Genomic DNA, 26,366 nt, shown 5'->3' on the forward strand with positions numbered 1-26,366 from the left:
TAAAATAAAACAATCTAAAATAGCTTTTAAGTAAAAAAATGCATGATTTTTTATTCAATAAATTATTCTTATAAGATAGTTCTATATTTTTACTAATAAAAAATATTCATTATTAAAATTAATATTTCTAAATGTATTAAAATATCTATATTTATTATATATATATGCAGGAACGTATGTAAAAGAATAGATAATCCATTGAAAGAATAGATAATCCATTGTTGGCTAAAATGGAAACTGATGAAATGAAGGTCAGCAAAGTCCAGAGAAAAGAAGCAGCAAATGGGATAGAGAATAAAAATTCTTGTGCCCAACTCCATGGAGTTCTTCATATGTATTCAGGCAATGGTGAATCAAGCTATGTGGAAAACTCTTCAAGGCAGAGGTATGTTTTTCATGTACTGCAACCACTGTTTAAGGAAGCCATTGAGAAGCTCACATTTCCAAAGGAGGGTCCTCTTAGAATTGCAGATCTTGGGTGTGCTACTGGTCTCAACGCCATATCAGATATGGATTTTGTTGTGAGGACACTGACAAATCTATGCAATGGAACAACAACGCCTGAATTCCAAGCTTTCTTCTCTGATTTGCCATCCAATGACTTCAATGGGCTGTTCAACCTGTTGGTCAGGAGCAATCTCCCATATTTTGTTGCTGGGGTGCCTGGATCCTTCTATAATGTCCTCTTTCCTCACTCCAGCATTCATGTCTGCTATTCAATAATGGCTCTCCATTGGATTTCAGAGGTAATCACTGCTTCATGTTTCCTTTCATCTGAGATTTGCATGTTTAAAACTGATGGAAAGATGGTATTGTTGAAAAAAATTGTAGTTCTTTCTATTAAGTTTTCCTATTTTTGAGTTTTTGGTTTTTAAGATTTTTGTTTTATTTCTGAAAATATAAGTTCTGTATGATAAGATGTTTTAAAGGGGAACCAACTGTCATTCATTCCTTGATGATTTAATCTAAAAGTTCTTGTAATCGCTTGAATCAATATAACAATTTTCTAATAATATAATTTTTTTTGAAGTGGAAACAATTGTAAGTCATTTATCATCAATTAATCTGATTCTTGATTATTTAACTGAGTACAACATTTTATTTGTATTACACTTTTATATTTCTTTCTAAGTGCTACTCTTCAAAATGTTATGTAGTATAAATATGATTTTTTTCAGGCACTACTGATAATGATTGTTATTGCAGGTCCCTCAGGCTGTTCTACAAAAAGACTCTCCCTCTTATAACAATGGAAGAGTGTGGATCAACAGAGGCAAGCAAGAAGTTGTAGATGCTTACTCAAATCAGTCTCAGAAAGATCTCACTTCTTTCATGAAATGCAGAGCAGAAGAGATGACAGAAGGAGGTGTGCTGTTTTTGTGTCTGATGGGGAGGCCAGACACTTGTCACCCTTCTCAACAAGTTTCAATGGGAGGTGAATTCTGTGGTCAGGACTTTGAAGATGCATGGGATGATCTTATCATGGAGGTATACATTTTATTTTCATACCTTCTGCATGCTGTGATACTGTGATTGCTTCAGTGATCAATACAATTCTCTTTTCGTTAAAGCTAACATTTTGATGATGGATCATATAGTGGAGTCATAACATTGTTTCAACATTCTGATGATGGATCATATAGTGGAGTCAAAACATTGCTTCAACATTCTGATGATGGATCATATAATGTACAAATCAAAACGTTTATGAAAAAAAAAACCGCGCTCATGAAAAAAGACGGACACAATCTCTTCCAGAAACAGTGGCAAATTCTTTATTCATGTCATGATATTGTACTTGCATTATTGATTAATATGATATTGTTGGTATGCAGGGCATCATCAGCTTGGACTTGAGGGACTCATTCAATCTCCCATGGTACTTCCCAAATGCTATTGAGGTGAGAGCAGCAGTGGAGAAAAGTGGGGCTTTTGAGATTGAGAGAGTGGAAGTATGTGAAGGTTTGCCAACCATGTCTCAAAAGGAATTTGAGGATTGGATAAAAGACCCAATTATGTTTGGCAAGATGAAGGCAAATCTGGTCAAGAGTTTTGTGGGGTGTTTAGTAGAGGCCCACATCGGTATTGAGCGTTCAGACATACTTTTTCAGAGGTTTGAGGAAAAAGCTGCAATTCTGCTTCATTCTTGTCCTCCTTCAAGATTTGTCACCTGCACTGTTGCCTCCCTCATCAGAAAGAAAGAGTGAATAGTTGTTTGTCTTGTTATAACAGTGACATTCTGCACAACATAATGTTTGGTAATTGCATTCCCTTTCTTGTGGGGTTCAACTCTTTGTGGGAAGGGTGGACCAGGACAGACTTTTCTAAAGTCAAGACTTTCCCAAAACATCTTTTTTTAAAAACTTTGTTCCATACTCAAATTCCTGTGACTTAATCTTCAGCTTAAGCTATTCAGTTGTGTTGGTGAAAATTGACATGACATAGTATTGATTTATATAATTGTTAAAAGTGTTTTGTTTTTAAAAATAGTTTTCTTATATATATTTTAAAAATTTTATTGTTTACATATCAGATTACGTTTTTAATCTACTATTAAGGAGAGTAAAAGTAAAAATTGAATATTGATAAAGTTTTATATAAATAAAAAGGAGACAAATTAAATATTTAAATAAAAATAGAAGAAAAAAGAAAGAAAAGAAAAAGAATATAAAATAAGAAGGGAAATATAGTTCAAGAACAAGAAAGTGATAAAAACAAGAAACAAATAAGAAAAAATCAAATAAAATAAAAAAGGAATGAGAAATAGAAACAATAGAAACAAAAATAAATAATTTAAGAATCAAAAAAAGGAGAAAAATAAATAAATAGATAAAAATGTACTAACTCAATAGCTAAACAAGTGGTGGCATGTACTTGTAGTAAAAGTTTTTATAATAATTAGAAATTTTAATTTAATATTGAATATTGTCAAGTATAATCAATAATTTTATTTTATTTTTTATTAGAATAATATAAAAACTTATTACAATAGGTTCATCATGAACTAGTCAGCATAAAGAAGAAGGAAACTTCCAAAGTATCATACTTTAGAACTACTAGATCACCATTATACATGACTTACAAGGTAGTCAACCCATTTGAGCCACTTTAATAAGTCGCAAAACAATATAATATTTACACTCCATATCGAAAAGATTTACATAAGGCTGATTATCATATTCAAAACATGCTATTCATTTCTAGTCAGAACCCATCCATCATTAGAATTCAGTGCTTGCAAGAAAGTTGCATTGAACAATTCATCATTTCATCCTACTAGAACATAATCATTAGTCATCTTAGACTTTTCACCATCAATACCATTTGGAAAAAGCTACTGGGTACTAGTGGAAATGTGAATATCCTCCATCATTCTTTCAATTTGCTTAATATCATTCGGGTCCATCATATCCTTGAATTGATCAAGATACTTGAAAGCCTTGAACTCGTCTTTATGAATAAGTAGCATGCTTTCCTTGACTAGTGTCATAAATTGAACCATAGAAATTTCCAAAGAGAGTGACACCCAAGACATAATGGAAAAATGTGTGAGTTTACAAGTAAACTCAGTAAGTCCTCTATCCTTCTACTGAAAAACCTCTTCATTTTTTTCTTTCCAAAGGAACCATAAAATCTCACATGTAAGAACTGACCAAAAAGAGTTATGCTTAAAATCAAGAGCTTCAACATATGCAACTAAAATTTCACTCCAGGAAAGACCTGGTTTCGAATTCCATACAATAGGATGACCCAAAAAAATTGACCAGATCATAATAGAAAAATCATAGTGAAAAAAAACATGTTCAAAAGACTCAACTACATCACAAACTTTGCAATGGCTAGGAATGAGACCTAAAGACTCCAAATTAGACCCTAAAGCAAGTTTTTTTAGCAATAGAAGCCACTTAAAACATGATTTTTTGGGTTCCACTTTTGATTGCCACAAGTACTGAAAAAAGAAGAACCATTTAGAAAAAGGGGAACACAATCCCCACCCTTGGATCACTCTTTGAAAGATTTCAAGATCATACACAATCATATTATATAATTATTTTATTGTTACTTCATTAGTCAATGTTCCATCACCCCGTAACAACTGTTTGAAGAAATTGTTAGAGTCAATAACCTTTGAGAAGTTACATCTACCAAGTGCCTTGCAAATTAATGTATAGGTTTTCTTCTGAGTCTATGTGATACCATATCTAGTTCTAATTTCATCCCAAGTACTCATCTGGTTGTCAATCATTAAATCATTGAATAAAGACACTCCCAACACGTTCCAATGTTTTGTTGAGTAACTTTGTGTAACTGCCAAAGATTTTCCATTTAAGTACAAACCCCACCAAATTGATCTAAGAAAGACAACATAAGATGGAAAAGTGTTAGTTTATGGTGACTAATCAAGGAAGTAATGAACATACTTCATAAATTCTTTGGGATTGCCTTGAAATTTTTTTTTTGGGCTACTATTCGCCAATGGCTAATATTTTCCAATTTATGGCCGACATGTTGTAACTAGTTTTTACCCTAAAGCAACAAAAATACTTGTATAAAAGGTATTAGGGTTAGGGATTGTTTAAAAAGGTGATGAGAAAATTGGTTCTTGCGATAGTACTGAGCTATAAGGGATTAGAGATTATAATCAGGTTGTAATCACTAGATCGTAAAACATTGGACTTGTTGTTTGGTGGATGTGGCTTAGGGTTTGGGTGAACCACATTAAATATTGGTGTCTTGTGTTTTTTTTATCTATGTGATCTATCATTTTTTGATATTTGTTTATATTTGCATATAATTTTTATTTTTGTCTGAGGTTTAATGCTGACAAGAAGAACCAATAGCTGCTCTAACTAGTAAGAATATCTTTGAATGGGTTCAAGTGTTCCATAGGGTAACAAAGACATTCTAGAACTAAAGACCTTGAATTTAAAGTCGCTTAATAGTAAATCACAGAATAGAATGTTCATCCAAATTTTACCGTTGGAGATGATAGAACATTGAATGTTATTTCTAATTAGAACTTCCCAAGGTTCATTACCATATATGCCCTTAAGAATCCACTTTGAAGCAAGTGAAATAGCATGACTTTTTAGGCCCTTCAAACCTAGTCCACCATACTACTTGGGTTTACAACACCACTACCAATGCACACAATGTCTTTTTTTGTTCCCTATCCCATCAAACCGTAAGAAGTCTCCCATGATTTTCTCAATTGTTTCCATTTGTTGATTAGTCATCAAACAAGTAGAAGCAAAGTAGAGGTGACGAGATGAAAAAACTTTTTGCACAACTTGTATCCTTCCTACCAAGGAGAGATAGTGAGTCTTCCATTTAACATGTTTCTTTGAATTTTATCAAAGACCCAATCCAACATAGCTTTAGTAGAAGGATTAATGACAAAATGGATACCAAGGTAATTGAAAATCTCATTAGAGCCTTTCCATTTCCAAGACATCAAATGTACCCAATTAGGAGGAGATTTGGACCAACCTAGAACTAAGGATTTATGAGGAGCAATTTTGGCACTTGAGGCTAAATAGAAAAAGTCAAGTCTATCCTAGGTGTTACAAAAATTCATCTCCTCAAGTTCCAAGAACAATTCAGTGTCATCAGCAAACTGAGAATTTAGTTAAGTATCATTATTAGGAAGGAGGAGACCTTTAATAGGAGGACCAAGGGAGGGAGCTCTAAGAAAATAAAATAGAGCATCAATAACAATCACAAATAGGGAGGGGGCAATGGGACAACCTTGTCTAATTGATCTCCCAAGAGGAATAGGGTCGGTAAGATTGTCATTGACATTTATGATAGTGGAAGAGTCCTTAAACAACACCTTTATCCATCTACAAAAATATTCAGGAAATCCAAAAGCTTGCAACATCCCAATAACAAAAGGCCATTCAATTCTATCATAGGATTTTTCAAAATCAAGTAAGATCATAGCCACATTTTGATTTCTCTTCTTAGCCAACACATTTCTTCTTTACTAGTTATTAAATTTTCCAATATATATCTACCCTTAATGAAACCTATTGAGCAAATTCTCAATTCTTTTAGATAGCAATTATGCCATGATCTTATAAGAGATGTTCAATAATGTTATTAGCCTCCAGTTCTTGATTTTAGCTTTGTTACCATTAATTGGGATCAATTTGATCATGCCTTTATTAATGCTTTTACCCAGGGATCCTCTACTGAATGAGTCTTCATAATGTGCCAACAAATCGCTAGATATCCAATCTATATTAGTTATGTAGAACTCACTAGGAAGACCATCACATCCTAATGATTTGTCATTGGCTAAAGAGTTAATAGCCCATTTAACTTCTTCCAAAGAAATAGGATTATTTTATTTTAGAAATATAAAATTGTGATAATTATAGTACTAGGTATAGATATATAGTATATATTAATATTTTAAAGTATTTTAAATTGTCATATTTTACTGTTTTCTATATTATAAGTTTAGTATAAGAAATAGTTTAGAATGTATAATAGTTGTATATTATATTATTGTTCAAATATAATAGTAATATATTATTTAATTATCATCATATATTATAAATTTATAAAATTAATTATTATATGTAAATTGTTTTTTATTAGATAAATAGGTTTTATAGGGATCTTGAAATCCAATAGTTAAAACATATAAGGCTGATAATAAGTGTGAAAGCCCAGCCAAAAAAGTATAAGTTCAGAGGTTGATAATAAGCATAAAGCCCAGCCAAAAAGTAGAGTTCTGAGAAAAGACTAGGAAAAAAGACAAGTATTACCATGGACTAAAGCCAGAACAAAATCCAAAAGACATAGAAAAACAAAAGAATAAGCGAGAGTTATTCCTCGTTCTTTCGCTCCAGCTCTTGCATAACTTGAGAAGCCTCAAAGGCCAATTGATTCTGCTCCGCTTCTAGCTGTTGCACCCTTTGGTCCCCCTAGTCTTGATCAGGAATGGTGTTGTCCTTTGCAGAGTCGTCCTTCATTTTGGCTTCTTCTCTATCTTTTCCTTCCTCATCATCATGCATTTCTCTGTCTTTGATCCAGCCCATAAGAGAGATGATGCTAGTGTTAATGGAGATTAACAAAGAGATTATATGTAAATTGTTAATAGAGATATATTTCATTATATCATTTATGAAATATAATTATATATTTTAATAAAAAATATTATTTATAAATTGTGTACCAAAATTTTTATTGTATATTATTGTTCAAATATAATTATGATATATTATTTAACTCTTAACATGTATATATTATAATTCACAAATTGTATATCAAACTTTTAGGCAAAAAACATGAAATATGAAGAACCTTCTGAAGAAAGGCTCCTATAACACAAAATAAATTGAGCCAATCAAATTTAAGATATTTAATTTTTATCATATAAAAAATCATAAATAAATTATAGAACTTAAGAAATATATAAATTACCTAAAAATAATTATTTTTGATTGGTGCATATTTATTGAATTAATCAAGTTATTGGTTGAAGTGAATGCAATAATGCATTGCCTACCTACAACAAGTACAATAACAAATAAATGTCCTACTAACAAGTAAAAAATTAAATAAAGAAAAAAAGAGAGGAATGAACTCAATAGAGAGAACAGGAGTCAAAGAAAAACTAAGAAAATAATGGCTAAAGTACTAAATTAAGTCTCTTACTCTTGCAAATAAAGATAATTTAAAAAAAAAAAATCAAATTAGAAGAACACTATAGTACTTATAATAAAAATGAAAAATACACTACACCTAGATAGGAAATCAACTAATGGATCAACCAAAAAAATATCAACCCAAATTAAGAAAAAAATAGAAAAATAAAGAATAAATTTATTGAAAAAAAGATTAACCTAAATCAAAGATAGAAATTGCTAAATCTACTTCAGAAACTAATGTTGAGAATATAAACTAAACTAATCATTTGACTATTCAGTTCCAAATTTGTATAAGTATGAATGCATATTTGATGTATTGTATATTAGAAAATGAATAAAGGTATTGTCCTACTTGAAAGTGGTAATAGATCTAGTGTTTTTCTTGTCTTATTTATTTCAACAACGATGTTTGATTTATGGGAGAGAATCACATTTGAGTTGAAGCTTATGAGCTTAAACATGATTTTGTTGAAGATGTGTCATGGTCAAACATTTTTCACAATTGTCTCTATATATTTATCTCCCATGCTTTTTTTAAATTAAAAATTTATCTATATGAATTTTAGATTTATATTGATTTTCTAAGTATTTTATCATTTACAACTGTTATGTGAATGCCTAAACATGATTTTGTTGAAATTGTGTCATGACCAAACATTTTTTTAAATTTCTCTATATTTTTATCTCATGTGTTTTTAAATTTTAAAACTTAGGGGTATCTTGGAGAGAAAGGAGGGTGGCCTACAACTCCATATGACTGCAACTCATCCAAGTTCATGTGACATTATTGACTAGCCTCAGTGGCTCTATGTGTCATTATTTTGTTTTTTCCTTTTATTTTATGCATGTTGTGTCATTGTGACATTTATTGGGTGTGTTTAAAGTTTTTTCTTGTTCCAAAAAAAAAAAATTGTCCCTGTTTGGTTATGTCTATTCAGCCCCTTCACTGGCTCACACATGTGAGCCTAAGTTGATGGAGGATGCCAATAATGTTATAAGTGATCCATTGGGTGAGGATGCAATGTGTTTTAGTGATGAGATGCAATCTGATGCAAATATTTTGGGTAACAATAAACTAGAGGGTTTAAAAAATGATGGCAAGAAAAGCCTTGATGATGGTATCATTGGTAATTCAGGCCCTGATAAGAAGATTGAAAAGCCTTCTTATAAAGCAGTTATTGTTGATGATTCAATTCCAGTTTGTCCTACTTCTGCTCATTTCGAGGGAAAATTTGAAAGTGGTTTTAGAGTGTTCTAATGGAGTGCAAAGATCCCCAGCCTATGGAGATAGAGCTACACTTGGAGAAAGAGATGTTAGGAATCCTTGTGATGGTTTGAAAACCCTAACCTTGTCTCCCAATGAAGATATGGTTAAAGCAGTTAGAGTAGAGCAAAATCAATTTAAAAATTATTGTCATTTCACAATGCAAGCTCCATTTTGCCTAGAAATGGGGACCCCCTACTTTAATTTTTAGCTTTCTAAATCTCTAGTCTGGGGTTCGATTCTTTTTAGAGTTTTTCCTAATGTCTTTGGCTAATTTGAGTCTTAGCCTGAAAACCTAAATTTTGAAAACCAAAATTCTAAGGGAGAAAGTCTTTGTTTGCAAGTAAAAAATCACACCTAGAGCACCTCACCAGGTGTGCTAGTGCACCAAGGCAATGAAGAGAGGAAATCATTTGCCTCTTGGAAATGTGTAGCAGTGTAATTTCACACCTCCAAGGGATGAACTAAGCCTTGTGTCTATAAAACCCAGGACCCCCCCTCCTTCTTACCTTATTTTCTCCTCCATACTCCCTACCTCACACCTATGCTAGCTCCCAAGTTATGTTGTTGCACCCAATTTCTCTCTATGTCTTCACACAACAAGTAATCAATAAAGGCAATAAAGTGCGCATCTGGCACACCTCTTGGGTGCACTAGATGCACACCTTATTTTCAAAACACAACATTCAAAAAACTCAAAAAACTAAACAAGAAAACTTACACCTAGTTGAAGGTGTGCAACTAAGCACCTATCTAAGGTGCACATTTACGCACCTTCACTACTGAAACATTTAACTAAAGAAAAAAATAAAGGGTGTGAACCTAGGCACACCCCATGAGATTTTCCAGCTACACACCATTTTCTTTACACTTGCCATGTATTTTGCACAATGAGGGTGCACACCTATTGCACCCAACGAGGTGCACTAGGTGCACACTCTCAGTATTAAAAGGTCTAAGTGTAGGGAAATGCACATAGTGTACCTCCAAGGTGTGCCAAGTGTGCTAATATTTTTGTTTCAGGGTTAGAATTATCTTTTTGATATTTTTCAACAATTTTTGAGAGTTGTTGGATTGCATTTTGGTCATTACTAGGGTTTATATTATTGATTTTTCTTCACCTCCATACTAATGGATGTTGATTTCGTGTAGATCCAATGAATTCTTCATCGTCTCCCCTCACTACAAAGATGATTATGAAACTAGTGATTTTTAATTTTTAAGGTGTTCCAGCAAAGTCACACTTCCAAAATGATTATTCAAACACCTAAGACACTGAACTTGGTCATATTGACTGGAACACATTCCTAGTGTTGTGCAAAAAACCTATGGAGAGGAACTCAATGATATTTGCTCTTATCCAATTAGGACTAGTCAATGTGGCATCACACCCAGTATCAATATAGTCCTTGGAGTTGATAATCTAAAATCATCTAGTCCTCATACCTCATTGAGAAGACTCCTCTTAGGCATAAAGCAAGAAAAATGGACATGAAAATGGGCTATATGAAAGAAGATATTGGATATTCTATAATATTTTTTACTAGAGTAATGGGATTACCAACATCAGGACACCTAAACATATGGATGGTAGACTTCATTGAGACTATCAAGATAGTGAAGATGCCAATTGATTGGTCCTAAATTCTCAATGAGAACTTGGATGAGCATCTAGTGGCAGTTAAGAACAACCGTAAGTTCTATATGACATCCTATTTGGTGTACTTATTAGCAATGAGGACCACAGATTATCCAAGGTTTTTCAAAAAAGGAAGTATGCAAGATGCAAATGCATGACCCTATGTAGTATATCCGTAGTTGGTGAAGAAAAAGCTTCCAGAGCACAACAAGGAATATATTATAGTGAATAATGTCTTTATCTTTATGATTATTCGATTCATTGAAGGGGATTATTTGAAGAGGATGTTAGATGAGGTAGTGGGAAAGATTTAGAAGTTGGCACCTATTACATCCAATTTAGGACATTCACTTATTTAAGGGTAGCAAGTATGATTGTCAATCCAAAGAAGCTCCCTAGGTATCCAAGTGATAGACTTATATTGTTGGAGATCACTTGATAACTCTTGTTTGCATATGACATAGTAAGGAAGTAGCACAAGATAACCTAGCTATGGTCCATTACTATAGGACCATTTATGCTGGTCCAGAGATAGGATATTCCATCTTTTAAATCTGGGTGGCATCAATATCCCTTGGAAGAATATAATTTTCCTTGTCCCTATTTTGATAACATTGGAAGAATGTAGTACTTAGTGGGAAAAATATTCCAATATGAAGATGCAGTTGAGGACCATTGGATGAATGCAGTAGATGAATATGATATCTGTATAAGGGATTATCATAGGATGACTCTCTATTTGACAAGTAGTGCTTTGAAGATAAAGGTTCCTTTAAAGGTAGTGTAGCAAGATTCTCAAGATGTCTTAGATCCATTATATAATAGAGATAATATCATTATGAATGCAAAGATTGATAAGGAAGATAATTTAGATATTAATCATAGGGCCAGGCATGTCATCAAATTGACCAAGGACTAGATCAAAAGACCTCCCAAATTGGATCTGATTCCCCAAGCCGTAGTCTTCCACATTAAAACCTACCTAGCAAAAGGTAGAGGAGCTAAAGTAACAATGCCCACTTTTACAGCTCTATCCCTAGTGAGGCCAAAAAAAGTACACCAACTCGATAGAGAAGTTGGAAATTATAGGGCTCAGAAGGGTAAAGGCAAGAGGAAAATAACTTCATCTTGACAAGCCAAGCTTGATGAAGAACTAGGTCAAGCACCACCACGAGGGATAGATAATGTATAGTGGCCAAAGAATGTAAAAGTTACATAGACCCAAGATAATCCTCAAGTGCCATTGATAGATCAAGGGCTAGGAGGAACTGAAGCAGAAGTACAAGAAGTGTCTCCACCTATGCAAGAGATACAATCCTCCCCATCGACTCCTAAGAGAAGAAATATCAAAACTCTAGTAAGGAGAAGACAATAGGTGATTAGAAGAGTTATTCATTTTCCATTAGTCTTGGAAGTCATTCCAAAAAAGGAAGAGGATGATAAAGATAACGAAGATAACCTTCCTTTGAATTAGAGGACTCATCTTGCTAGAGAAATAGAGTTATAATAGAGAATGAGCTCCACCATTACACCACCATCCATTCCCATGTAGCTTGTTCAGTCTACAACTTTTAAGGATGAGATGCAATAGTGGATTGATGAGCAAGAGAGTGAAGGGACATATGTGTTTTAGATGTCATATTTTGATTTCATGTTGGTTGATATTGATTTGGTGGGGGATAAGATAAGGGATACCCCACTAATAAAACTTAACAAGAGGATTAGAACCAATTACCATCTAAGCCACAAGGACCCAAAGTAGCCCCACCATCACCAAATCAAGCTACATTTTGCATGGATAAAGGTTTATCTACTCCTCTCCCTCTGAAAAATGAAGAAGAGTGGTCCAATATGAATGGGAAGAAGAGTGACAACAAATACCTACTGATGAAGTTTCAAAGGAAGCACAGACACGTGACCAGCCTTAGAAAACTTTCCAAGACACAGAGGTGAGATTAGTGGACTCTATAGATATAGAGACCCTCAATGTAGATCTCTCACAAAAGGATAAGAATATAGAGGAGTGATAAAGGGAAGAGCATAGTAGAAAAAACTCATTCTTCTTTGAAAGGTAAATATTTGATGGAACATATTCTGAGATGGTTGAGGAAAGAGGTGATTAGAAGTAAAAGGCAGTGGTATGATACTAGGGAAGAAAGAATGAGAGAATTGATTGAGGTCCTTAGGAAGCCTGAGTCACCTCCAAAAGATGTAGGAGCACTAACCCTTGTGATGAGTGATCAGAATTAGGATTTTTTTGCATAGTTTTCTATCCCTCCTCCACATGAAAATGAGGAATTGACTCCAATTGTGCTTGGGAAACCCATGGTGGACACTAGAAAGTTAATGGTGATAACGAGACTTAAAGAAGTTTTTAGGAACTTAGAGTAGGATGAGATAGAATTGATGACACTTGAGAAGTAGATTGAGATCCTAAAGGGATATTTGAATGAATTAGTTAGTCCATTAGATTCTGAAAATCTTGAGGAAACTTTAAATGCAACACTTGAGAAAAAGGATATGGAGATTATGCAACTTGATCCATTTTTGAAAGCTTATCAATAATCGTGAGAAATTTTCGAAGAGAGAGGTGTGTAGATTATACATGGAAATCTTAAACTATTGCATGATATGTAGAATAATTTAGATAAGCTAGTGGCCATTTTGAACTAGGATTTTGGGTTAATTGATGAAGTGCATACCTGGGGTAAGGACCTACGAGCACTACAATCAATTAAGGGTCAAAGATATCAGATGTTAATGGAGTTATATATACTAGAAGAGTTAGATAAAATTGATGATTGAATAGAGAAGATTGAGAATGGAAATAAAGTAATGGAAACATTACATGTGGATATTCATAAGCTCAAGGATCAAACCCAAGAGCAAATTTTGGAGGCAGAGAAACATTACAGTGATCTGTGCTTAGATATTTTTGAAGATGATTCAAGGGGGAGATTAATAATTGTAGAAGTAGTTGTTGAATAGTTTTAGAAGACTTTTGAAGAAGCTTCTAATGATGATGATATTAGACAAGTATTCAAGACTAAAGAGGCATTACTAGACTTGGATGTGAAACTAGGAGATTTGTGAAAAATCACATCGAGGTAGGCAATTATGATAGAAAGTCAAGGAAATGTATGAATCTTTAAATTTACTAGATGCAGCCCAAGTCATAGAGATTATTGAGAAATTCAAGAGCAAATACCTAGACATAGCTCTGGTATAAAGAGGAACAAAACCCAAAATATAGAATTTCAATTTTGACACTTGGTGAAATTTTGCATTTTTTGACCGAGCTTCTGAGGTGCATAGGTGCACTGCTTTCAAGGTGCACTTTTTTAGAGGTGAGCCAGAAGTTTTGGAAGAAGTTAGAGGTGCACTAATAGTTAACTGGCAGTTCCAAATTTAGAGCTTTCCATGCACTAGAAATGCATTCTGGCACTAGTTTAACTCCTACAAACACCTAGCGAAGATGGAGCTTCTATTTTTGGCACTTCTAGACACTCCTACATCATCTAATGGATTTCTTCCTCTTATTTTATCATGCTTTCTTTTTTTTAAGACATGTAAAGGCTCATGCATCCATTTAATATATAAATAAGGATGGAGTCTTACTAAGCACTAGTTAGAGAGTCAATTTGTACATAAATAGATTTGTTTTATTAGTTTAGAGCCATATGTTTGCATAAAGATATCTCTCACTCTCAACACAAATTGAGGAGAAGATTTTTTATAAATTTAGGAATTTAATGTGTATTCCATGCCATTATTTTGATGCAATAATATATGCTATTGGTGCTCACATTTGGAGTGTAGTGATTCTTGCCTAAGTGTGTTATATTTTGTGAATGTATGTTCATGGAATGTGATTGAGCCAATAGTTTTATTGTGTCATTTTGATTGTGCGTTCTTTTAATTCTAGTGTTTTCTATGGGTCTACAAATTATGTTGACATACTTAGTTTGAGAAGAGATCATCTATATTTTTCCTACATATCTTTTTGTCTCACATGAGCACACTTCCCGTGGCCTTGCAATTTGATGAAAAGTGAAACATCTTATGGTTACTGAATTCCCACCAAGGATTAAAAACACTTGGTTAATTTAGGAATTCATATAGTTGCATTATTAAAATTGCATTCATTAAAAAACAAAAAATACAAAAATCTATTTATTTTTGTGTGATTTTTTCTTTTGAGATAGCAAGAAGATCCAAATCTTATCCGAATTGATTAGAAACAGCAAAGGCCTCGCTATGAACAAATACATTTATCTTCAACTAAGAGGATTCTAGTAGGTTGCAAGATTGCCCAAAACCTTGGAGTTGATCCTAGATCAACTTTTCAAGAGATGATTTCAAAAGGATTCATGCTACTAAGCATTGTGCAAAATGACAACTCAACAAAAAAATTGCTATATTTTTTGTTTGCTTGGATATTAATTCTTTATCATGTTGTAAATTTCTTGATGAATGTTTGAATGTAGTCTAGGGAAAGAATTGTAGTTTACATGTTAGTTTCTGTAGAATGCTACAAAACGGGCTTTCTTTGCTATTTATAAAAAGTCACAATATGCAAGAAAGAATCCTAAAAAAGTGGTTTTGGAATGTTGGTCATTCCTTATTTAGAGCATATGTTTGGTCACCAAATGGAAATTTGAAAATAGTTATAGAAATATCCACTCCAAATTAGGTGGAGATTAAGAATCTTCAAGCTGAGTTTTGGCCCTTTATTTCTCATATTTTGAGTCCCTTAGGAGTTGTTTTATAAATTGAAGAATCTAGGGTTACTTTTCCCCATTTGAATGCTTGTATTCTTGTTTCACTTGCTCCTAATTTTCTTTCCAAATATTATCTCTCTTGATTTAGAAGGTGACAACTTCTCATGGGAAGTCTCTTTTTTAAGCAACCTCCATGAATGCTTTCACTATAAGCTTATTGGTCATATCAAGAAGCATTTTCTGGCTCTTAAAGTGCATTTTGATAAGGCTAAATTTAATATTAATGGTGCTAAGGATAAAATTCTAGAGATGGTTAACAAAGAGGAGGTTATAGCCAAGGAGGGGTTATCACTTACCAAAAATGATAGTCTTGGTAATTGTAACCCTAACCATTGTTTGCCCTCGAAGATTTCTTCTAAGGTTGAATCAATTGATAGTGGCGGGTTTGTTTCTTTGGATAACCCTCTCTATGATAGAGATTTTGAGGTGATCACAGGTAATCAAACCAATCATATTTATTGTGAGGATCATCCCATGTCCCTTGCTATGATAACACCACTAGACCATAAAGAGAATAGCCCTACTAAGACCCTATTCGATTGAATGCTCAACAACTTTCCATTAGGTCCATTAATGAGAAGGTCCATGCTCTTAGAAGTGTTATTGTCAATCCTAAGGAGGTTATTTTTCCCTCACTTGTGGCATAGAGGGCCTTGAATGTAAAAACTTGGGGGAGGGGGGGTGGGGGGGGGGTGGGGGGGGAACAATTCATTGATGTTGTTAGAAAAAAGAGGAAGACTTATGAGAAGAGGTCTATTTTTGTTAGTGATGGAAGAAAGAATGCTATCCCAAACTATTTTAATAGACTCTATAAGGCTTAGAAGCTTCCCTCCAAATAACCCCTGTCACCTCCTCCCCCCATGATGATTATCTACACAGTTGGAATGTTAGAGGATTAGAAATGGAAAACAAAAAATACATGATTAGAAAATGGTGTAGCAAGATTAAGGACAAAGACATCATATGTCTTCAAGAAATTAAAGTAGTTAGTTTTAAAAACATCTTATATGATCAAATCTCTCTAGGAAAGAGCTAAGTTATGGGAATGGTATTCTTCAGAGTTTTCTAAAGCATACTAGATTTTTACATGGGACTTTAACATGCTGGGACATAGTTGTGAAAAATAGGATGGATTGAAACACTCATGGAAAGGTAATGAACAATATTTTTGGTTAAAATTTAAAACGTATTTTAACTTTATGTATCCTCTTGAAAATAAAAGGGATAAATTCAAAGATATTTGGTTCACATTGTGTAATAATCAGTAAGGGCACGATAGAGTTTTCTATAGATTGGATAGGGTCTATAGTAAGTCTTCTTTTTTCTTCTTTCAAGATAAGGAGGGTCACTCTCCAATAGTTGTTTCATCTACTTCTATATCGGATCACTCTCCTATATATGTGAGGATCCTCTTTAATTAGGATGATAATGAAAGTAGTTCTATCCCTACGAACAAAGTATTCAAGTTGAATACTTCTTTTCTTAAGGACTCTCACAATAAGGAGGCTATTAGAATGTTGAAAATCTTGTAAAAATTGTGTAATCAATCTCAAAGCTTGGTTAAGCAATGGAATCAACAAGTGGAGACTTGGAGGAAAATATATCAAATTATTGGAAAAATGAATGATAGAGACAAAAAAAAGGAGGAGAATGATTTGCAAATTAAACTAAATGAAGCAAAATATGCACTTTAGAATAAACAGGGTGACCCCATTCTTTTACATGAATTGGTCTCTACTAAGCACCGATTGATATATCTACAAAGATATAAGATTCAAGGGCAAAGCATTAGAGCCAAAATTAATTGGTTAAGAGAGAGAGGTTCTAGATATTGTTTTAACATAATTAGGGAAAAGCAAAGGGCATAAATGATATAGGATATCTTGGTGGAGTGAGGAAGAACAAATGATCCTAATGTAATTAGTGATGCTTTTTTCAATTTTTACTTTGAATTTTTTACATCAAAATTTGGTAAAAATTAGCAAAAGGCCTTGAAGGAATGCTTGAAGATGATTCCTAAACATATTTCAGAATTGGAAAGTGAGAAAATTAGTAGGAACATCTCTCTAGAGGATATTCAAGAAGCCATCAAAGCTATGGCTAATAACAAGTCCCCAGGACTTGATGGACTACCAGTTGAATTTTATAAAGAGAATTTGGAGCAGATTGGTGAAGAACTTTTGATGTTGTATAATAATTCCTTTTATTATGGTTCTCTTGGAAGCATTTTTAATGAAGGAGTCATCAAATTACTCCCCAAATCTAGGGATGGATCATAGTTAAGAATTGGAGGCCTATCACCCTACTTAATTTATCTTATTAAATTAGCAAAAGTTTTGGCTAGAAGAATTGTAGATGTTACTAAGAATATTGTATTAGTCACCCAAACTGGTTTCATAAAGGGTAGATATATTTTGGAGAACCTCATCACTAGTTGGGAAGCTATGAATTGGGCTAAGGTTAGAGGACATAATGTGGCTATGATTCTTCTAGAATTTAAGAAAGCATATGATAGAGTTGAGTGGCCCTTTTTTAGTGGAATCCTAAAATCTTTTGGGTTGCCTCCTTATTTTTGTAAGTGGATTGAAATCTTGTTTCAAGATTCATCTACTTTCATTGATGTGAATGGGGAGTTATTAGACCCTATTGTTCTTCAAAGATCTACTAGATAGGGTTTCCCTATTGCACATTCCCTCTTTGTGATTGTCATTGATGCTCTCTTTTACATCCTAAAGGATACCTCTTTGGGACCTCCCATTAAGGGCATTACTCTCCCCAACTTAGAGGATTTGATTAATTCTCAGTTTGCTGATGATATTTCTCTTTATTTGGAATTGTCTAAGGAAAATTTCTCATTGGCCCTTAGTAGACTTAATTTTTTTTGTTTAGCTTCTGGAGGCAAAGTGGCCCCTCACAAGTCTAATATTCTTGGATGGATGGAGTTGCCTCCTAGTTGGTTAAGAAAGATGGGTTGGAAATGGACTGGGTTAGAAATTATTTATGGATACTTGGGTATCCCATTTTCTCTAGAACCTTCATTCTCTGACATGTGAGAGTAGATTTTTAGTAATATTAGTAGGAAGCATATTAGATGGGAAACTCATTCCCTTTCTTTGGCTAGGAGAGTGAAGATTGTTTAGAAAGTCATTTCTTCCCATCAGTTATACTTTGCTTCTACTTGGCTATTTGCTAATTTTCAATTTAATACGCTTGAAAAAATTCTAAGAGACTTACATTAGTCTGATGGTATGGGATCCAAAAGATGACATTGTGTTAAATAAGAGTGTTGTTGCCTTCCTAGATAGTTTGGGGGCCTTGGGCTAAAATATATTAGAATCCAATAGATTTCTCTTGTGGCTAAATGGATATATGTAGCTTTTTGGGGGAATGAGCCATGGAAGATTCTTGTAAGAAATAATATTGAATAGTCAGTGGTTAAAAAGGCTCAAAATTGGGCTAACATTCCTTTTTGGGATATTATTATGGGGGATTTTCAGATGAAGATCTTTGGGTCTAAAGTGTTCAATTCTCTCTAGTCTACTTGGTCACAAGTGAGGGAGTTCATCTCCTATAGGAATGCTAATGGGGGTCCTCCTAACTATATTGTTTCTAGAAGATTAATTTTGTGGGGATTGTATCTAAATAATAAACCTCTTGATCTTACTACAAGTTGTTCTACAAAAGAATCAAATGATAAAGGTATCTCTCTGATTAGTGATCTATTGGTTAACAATAAGCTAGGGTCATGGGATGAGATCTCTAAAAAATATGGTATTCCTAGATCCCAAAAGAAGACATATACCCTCTTGTCCAAGGTGATTAGCAAGGAGAAGGTTGGGAAAATCATGAAGTGTAATACGTTTTTCAGAAATACAAAATGGAAGGATGGCATTGTTATTAATAATACTTCTACTAAACATATTTATGATATGTTTAAGAGGGATCAATTTGTGTTCTTACATGTAGCTAAATGTTGGGGTTTTGAATGCCCTTTCTCAAACTGGTAAATTTTCTTTGGTTATTTTTGGATTGGTCCTTGTAAACATAAAGTCATTCATTTAGATCATTGTTGTTGATTAAAAAGCTTGTTGTTGGGTCATTTTTATCCTCCATTAATGTTGAGCCTATGATTTTTAGTATGTGTAATAAGCCTAAAAGTTTCAACATGTTTTCTTTGATTGTATCTATGCCAAGAAGATTTGGTCCATTTTCTTTGGGTCTCCAATCGACTAGAAGAGTAGTATTGGTTTTTTATGGGGTGAAATCTTGGTTGGTTATGTTAAATCTTTTGATTTAATTTTTAACAAATTTTGGTTTTCTCTTACTGGTGAAGTGATATGGTTTCTTTGGAAGGATAGGAATGAAGAAATTTTTCAAAATGTTAGAAGGTTCCTTACTAAGTTTAATCTTAAACTCATACACTTCTATATAATGTCTCAGGTATCTTTTTGCTTGGAGATTCCAAAGTCTAGATTCATGAAGTTGATGCACAATGGAGTTCTACAAATATTTAAAGATGAAGTTAAAGCCACCTAGTATATTGTGAAGTTTCAAAGCTTTCTTACTCAATCAGAGGTTGATGATTTTAGCAGTCTTATGGAAAATTGTCATTTGGATCCTGAAAGGAAAAGTGTTGATCACAACCAACACTATACAGAGAACATGGATGAAAGCGGGGCAAACACACATTTTTTCTTAGTAGTAGAACATGTCAATAACTCATTTTAGCTAGGTCATGGTTATCAGAGATCCTAGGCCACCTTTGTATCTCTTTAATTTTGCTAAGATGGTCTTATCTATTGTAAAATTGTATTAGGCACTCATGTGAAAAATGTGTAGTCTATTAGGGGCTAAAATTTTAGATGTTTAAAAAATAAATAAAAAATAAAATATTATAATTCATCCATTTGAATTTTTCTTTTATATTAATTTTCTAAGTATTTTATCGTTTGCAATTGTTTTGTGAATGCCAAAACATAATTTAGTTGAAGATCTCATGGCCAAACATTTTTTAAAATTGTCTTTGTATATATATCTCCCATTTTGTGAAATTCTAAGTTTTGTAGAAGACTATCATGAAATGGATAGTGCTATTAATGGGGTTAAATTCATGGTGGTTGGTGCAGCCACAGTAATGTATATGTTTATAATTTCACTAGAAAGAACCTTGAAGATAAAGCATACATGAAAAGATTCAAAAAATAATGTAGAGGTATATTCCTATAATCTCAAGAAGAGTTTGCACAACCTATTGAATTTCATACAAAACAAGTGCTATTCAGTGGTGTAGTACTTTCCGTTAAACTTAGTATTAGTTTATTTTTGTATGTAAACTTAGTTTTAATTTTATTATATGTATTAAATATATTAATTTCTATTTGATTAATTTATTAAATTATATGCAATGTAATAATAAATAGAATTTATCTAAATGCTTTCCTTCTCCTTCTTTGGTTCACTACTTTTTGCTTTTTCTTCTTTACTCTGCAAGATGTTTTAACTTCCACATCCTTTGGTGTGATTATCCCTATATGGAGGATGAAGATCTCCAATTTTCTCCCCTGTCTCACAATCGCTCTCATCCCCCAACAAATAGCCCTTGGTTTTCAATCACTAGAAAATTTGAAGAAGAAACTTTTTCAAAAATCTAGATGAATTTCCATCTACTTTGAGCATCAATCTAGAAATAGAAAGCATAGTCCTCCAATCATGACTAGGAGAGAAAGATACATTCATTCTAGGAGAAATAGGAATTTCAAGCAAGCTCCACCCATCCCTCTCAATCCTTTCCTACCCCATAAAATAAATGGAATACGGGCAATCTAGCTATCATCTTCCATTCCCCAATTTGCATCAAGCATATACAAAATTCCTATTGGTGGCCCCATAGGTTCCTCCTCTCACAAAAGCTTGTCTTCCCCATCATCTAAGGATATCCATGTGATCATAAACCCCTCCCACCCTACCATACACAGACATATTGATTTATGGAGGAGTAAACTAGATACTAAGAGGGGGTGAATCAAGATCTATAACAATTCTATAACTTTTCAAAAATTCATCCACATCCAATAATAACTTATGCATGTAATACAATAAATGTATATTTTTTGCAACATGTAAATCACCTCAATCACATGAATGAAAGTAGTAACACATAACACAATATTTTTTACCTAGAAACCCTCCAAGGTGAAGGTAAAACTAGGGTGGGAACGACACCCATAAATATTCATTGCTGCAATAATAAAGTTATGAGTTAAGGTTACAATGTTTGACCATAATATATGATCTACTCTATGAGGATTCTATCCTATTAAAGACTTAATAAATTGTTACATTTCATTTGGTTAGAGGATTTGAAACTTACAACTAAGCAAGGACTTTGTTAGGAGATTTACAAAGATTTATTAAGACCACTCCATTAATAGATTTACCCTGATTCAAGTTTGTTAAAACTGACTTAGTACCTAACTCTCATTTTTTTTTGCTAGCTAATTTCAAGTCTTCTCCTTACTAACTATCCTCTTGTTTGATCTGATACACTTGTCTCTCCCTTCCACTTTCACTACTTATGAACAAGTCACTTGTTTTGTTATATGATAACATAACCCTTGAATAACTTCTAATCTCCTTCTCTACTCTTCACATGCATGCATATGACCACTTTCTCATCTCTCACATCCTCTCCTCTAGGTTAAGATCATTGCTTTATAAATATTCCATGAAGAGTCTTCTAGATGTTTCCATGTTTTTCCTCTTTATCTTGATCGTTGAACATACAAATGGGGATATGTGATCCATGCCATGTAAATGTTTTGTAACAACATTAACAAGTATTAAATGTTCTATAACAACCTCTTCAAAACTTAAATATACATTCCAAGTCAGGCTAATAAACAGTTTTCCTAAAACTCTATTCCTTTCTTGACTTGTATATAAACTCTCTATTTCTCAGCCTCTACTATTACTAGTGCTCAAGATTGTTGTTGCCCAACCTTTATTAGCTTCCTAATGTTTGACATATACTATGCTTAGCACATACTATATCACTCACTACTAATATACTTGGAATTATACTTAGTCTCTAATAACTTGCTTGGTCATTAATAACTTTCTTGGTCACTAATAACTTGCTCAATTGCTAAATGAGCTTGGTCCATATACCATACTTTACTCAGGTTCTATAAAATTATTTGGTACATTCTAGCTTATGTACATGACTCAGCCTATATAGAGTAGCTTGGTCAAAGTGATGATCATTTGACTTTGCCTTGTAAATGACTAAGTGATTAACACTAATAGACAATAGAGAGTAGAGAGACCAACAATCTCCCCCTTTGACATTAGTGGACAAAAAAACACTTTGTCATATATACACTTTGTCATATCAATACAAAAATGAATGGTATTTTCCAAAATAAGCTCTCCTACTAAGTCTTATGACTTTTGAAAAGTTAATACAAAAATTTATTACAACATTTATTCATTACGTATGCATGATACTCCTTTTATATACTCATTTACCTTGTATACATTTCCCCCCAATTTTTGAGCACTTGATGTTAGTACTCCTTAGATTGAAAGAGTTGAATTAATCCATGTGTTTCAATAAATTCCTTGTGTACTCTAGTAATCATGGCTAGTGCATGTTTCCATGCGGTTCTTGTGACCTCCAAAACTTGATTCTACAATTGTAATCTTGCATCTAAATCAATCAAACTCTCAACCACTGATAAGTTATGATTTTTAGTAATAAGATCCTAGGTTGTTTTTAGTTCTATTTGCATTACCTTTAAATAAGATATCAACATTTCCAAAATTGAGATCAACTTGGATCTAATGGAGTTGTTAGTTTCCTAAAGCCGAGTCATTGTACCTTGAGCATTCAGTAGAATATTGTAGTGATCTATGCTAGATCTTGTTGACTCTAAGATAACATTGTTGGATGCCTCCACCTCAACCTGAGTCTTATCTACTTGTTTCTAAATACCATCTATATTTCTTGGCACATCTAAAAAAATTTGTATATCAATTGTACCATGTGTAAAATATCCATCATTACATATTCTTTTTCCTGTAATAACACATTCTACTCTACTATATTTATGAAAACTTTATACATAACCTTGGTCTCAACTCTTATTGTTGATCAATCCATCAAGTTATCATTGGATTAAAAAAAATTTGCACTAACTTGACCAATGATATTTACAAGTTGATCAATAATAGATGTCTCTTCATCTACATCTTATATGTAAAAAGCTTCAAAAAAAATAGGTTTTATATCTTGCTATGTTTGTTTTTTCTTTAACTCTCTCTTGAGCTCTTCTTTCCTCTTTTTCTTTTTCAAATTCTCTTGTAATTTTTTTTTTCTACAAGGTGAGATTTGCCAAATCAAATTGTGGCATCTCAATATGTTCATCCAAAATAACTTTAGTATCTGGTGACATGTCTTTCATTTCTCTTATCTTCTTTTTTAATGAAGGAGTGCTTATTCTTGTCAATGACTTAGGAGTTGGTAAAGGGGTATCACCACTCGATCTTATTTGCACATCTGTGCTCAAGACAACAACAATAGAAGTTTTTTTAGCCTTTTTTTATTCTATGTTTACCTCAATTTGAGATGCTGAAACAACATTGTTATTTTTATCAGCTTCTTTATCTTGACTATCTTCTTCTTCATTTGTGATCCTTGACTTCTTGACTTCTGGAGTGTTAGGGGTGTTAGCATGTATAAGAGACATGTTGTCTTGTGGACTTGACACACCTCAGCTTTCTCCACTACTAGGTTCATCATCAATATTCATAGTTTCTACTTTCTTTGTTGTAAGCCCAAAAAATGCTTTTCCATAACAATTCACTCCATTGTTGTACACTTCCTATTTATTTTGTAAAATCAAGAACATTTTTTATTTAGGCACAAATCTTCTCCTATTTTGTCTCATAAATTTATCGTTTTGTTCTTGTGATAGATCAGGCATAACTCTAACTAGTGTGTTAGTTCTTATCTAGTTTTTTGTTACTTCAGCCTATTGTCATTTCCTCTCTAATCTATCAAATAAATCCTTAGGTATCTTGTCATGTATTTCACTAGGAGGTAACCTTTGATTTGCAATCATTTCTACCATAGGTTGCTTCACTTTATTTTACCATCATTGTCTAATAGATCATATTACACATGTTGAAACTAGTTAGAACTATAGATATTCTTAAGCTACTACACACCTCTTCAATTGTTTTGATCTGTGTGATAGGTGATCCTCTAACCAATCTCCTTCTAGTTCAAGGTTCACTTGAATTAGTGGCCTTTTCTACTTTCAACTTTATAGATTGCCTAGAAATAGTAACCACCCTAGTCCTTGGCTTTGTTGGTGGTAGAGGTGTTGTTGCCTTATTCTTCTTTGACCTCTAAGCCTACTTTCTAGGTGGCTTAGTAACAACTAGGGCTTTACCCTTGTCATATTCTTCCTCTCCCACTTCTCCTTCCCCTTCACCACTATCTTTTTCTTCATCTTTACCAAGATCTTGAGTAAATTGAAATGGTTCTTTATCCTTTCCTAGGGTGCCTAATGTTTCTTCCAAGTCTTCAATTATCTTCTTCCTTTTATTTCCTTTGAAGCTACCTTGATGCTTACAGTAATCCTTTCCTTTTCTTCTTCATATCTTCCAAATGGTTTTGCCTTAGCATCTATTTCTTCCTTCAATAATGCATCAATGTCGGCACTCACATCATCACTTTCTATTTCATATCCAAAACTTTGTGGCCATGTCTTCATTGGCTTTAATGCTTGCACAAATGTATTGTCTATGTCAACAAGGAAATAGATGTCACTATAATATCTTGTGACCAATTCCTCTAGGATTCTCATCATCCTTTTCATTCTCAACGTGAATTCTTTAAAATATCTATTCATTGCATTATCAAAATTATCTCCCAATCGAGTAATAAACTCATTATTTTTTCTTGTTATAGGTTTGTCTTTCTCCCATACAACATTTCCTATTCCAGGAAAATACTTTTGAATATAAAATAATGTACAAATAATTAGGGAACCAAACATACACATTGAATTATTTTCCTTTCTTATTAATGATAGGTTTTCTAGCAGTTTTGTCATTTGCAGCTCAACAATATCATACTCATGATCTTTCATCACAATCTTCCATGCTTGGTCCACAACCATACTTGACACACTATTTAATTTACTAGATTGATATAATTTGTGAGCAATGACTCTCACTATAAATTCTATAATTATATCAAAGATTCTTGTAATTGACAAACCTTGTCCATTCCACTTGGCTCCTATATTTGCCTCAACTTCTCCTTGGCTTAAGCATCACATGGTTTTCTTTCTATCTAGGTTTGGATAGACAATAACCCTATACATCATCATATTCATGATTTCTATTGGTCCTTCCTCTAGGTAGTACTTTATATCATGAATTCTTCTTACGATGAATTTGATCTATTATATTATGAATATCCTTGGAAATTCTAGGGCTCAAGTTAACCCTTTCCTTTCTACAATTTTTAACTCATCCTTCAGGGTTCCTTCACCACACAGCTTCTCATAAGCTTCTCTAATTTCATAGTCTCCAACTTCTCTGAATTTACATGTGTAGAAACTTTTGACATCATGAATCATGATGACTTTAGGTGATATTGAGCATAACACACTCATTGAATCTCCTTTAACAACAATTTCTATAATAGCACAAAATTTAGGCAGAGGACAAGCATCACCCTTTACTAATTGAATTGTACTAACCTTTTGGCTAATTCTTGTAGTTGATAAGCCTCCATGATCATAACTAGGGTTTGATGTATTTCCTTCTCCAGATGCTCAACATCCAACTTTTTTTATCAATTCACTTCTTGAGATTTCTGATAGTTTCTTAAATTTTCTTTATTTCTTGATCACACTAAATTCTTTAAAACTCTGTATGCAAGATATAAAAATAATGTATTTGAATTTTTTTTTTACCTTTTCTTCAATCAATTAGGTTTTCTATAA

The 26,366-nt window shown here is 33.1% G+C and overlaps 1 protein-coding gene across 1 annotated transcript; it reads left to right on the forward strand.

Moving 5' to 3' along the window:
• The first annotated feature begins 207 nt into the window (after positions 1-207).
• On the forward strand, positions 208-2,487 carry LOC149576830 (gibberellic acid methyltransferase 2-like). Its single transcript, XM_089822591.1, has 3 exons — positions 208-746; positions 1,207-1,488; positions 1,836-2,487. Exons 1-3 carry the CDS (start codon positions 231-233, stop codon positions 2,205-2,207), a joined length of 1,170 nt encoding a protein of 389 aa, XP_089678717.1. The 5' UTR covers positions 208-230; the 3' UTR covers positions 2,208-2,487.
• Positions 2,488-26,366: the final 23,879 nt, after the last annotated feature.

The sequence above is a fragment of the Cupressus sempervirens genome, chromosome 1 (assembly GCF_028749045.1).
Source record: "Cupressus sempervirens isolate cs-2001-9-10 chromosome 1, ASM2874904v1, whole genome shotgun sequence".
Lineage (NCBI taxonomy): Eukaryota > Viridiplantae > Streptophyta > Pinopsida > Cupressales > Cupressaceae > Cupressus > Cupressus sempervirens.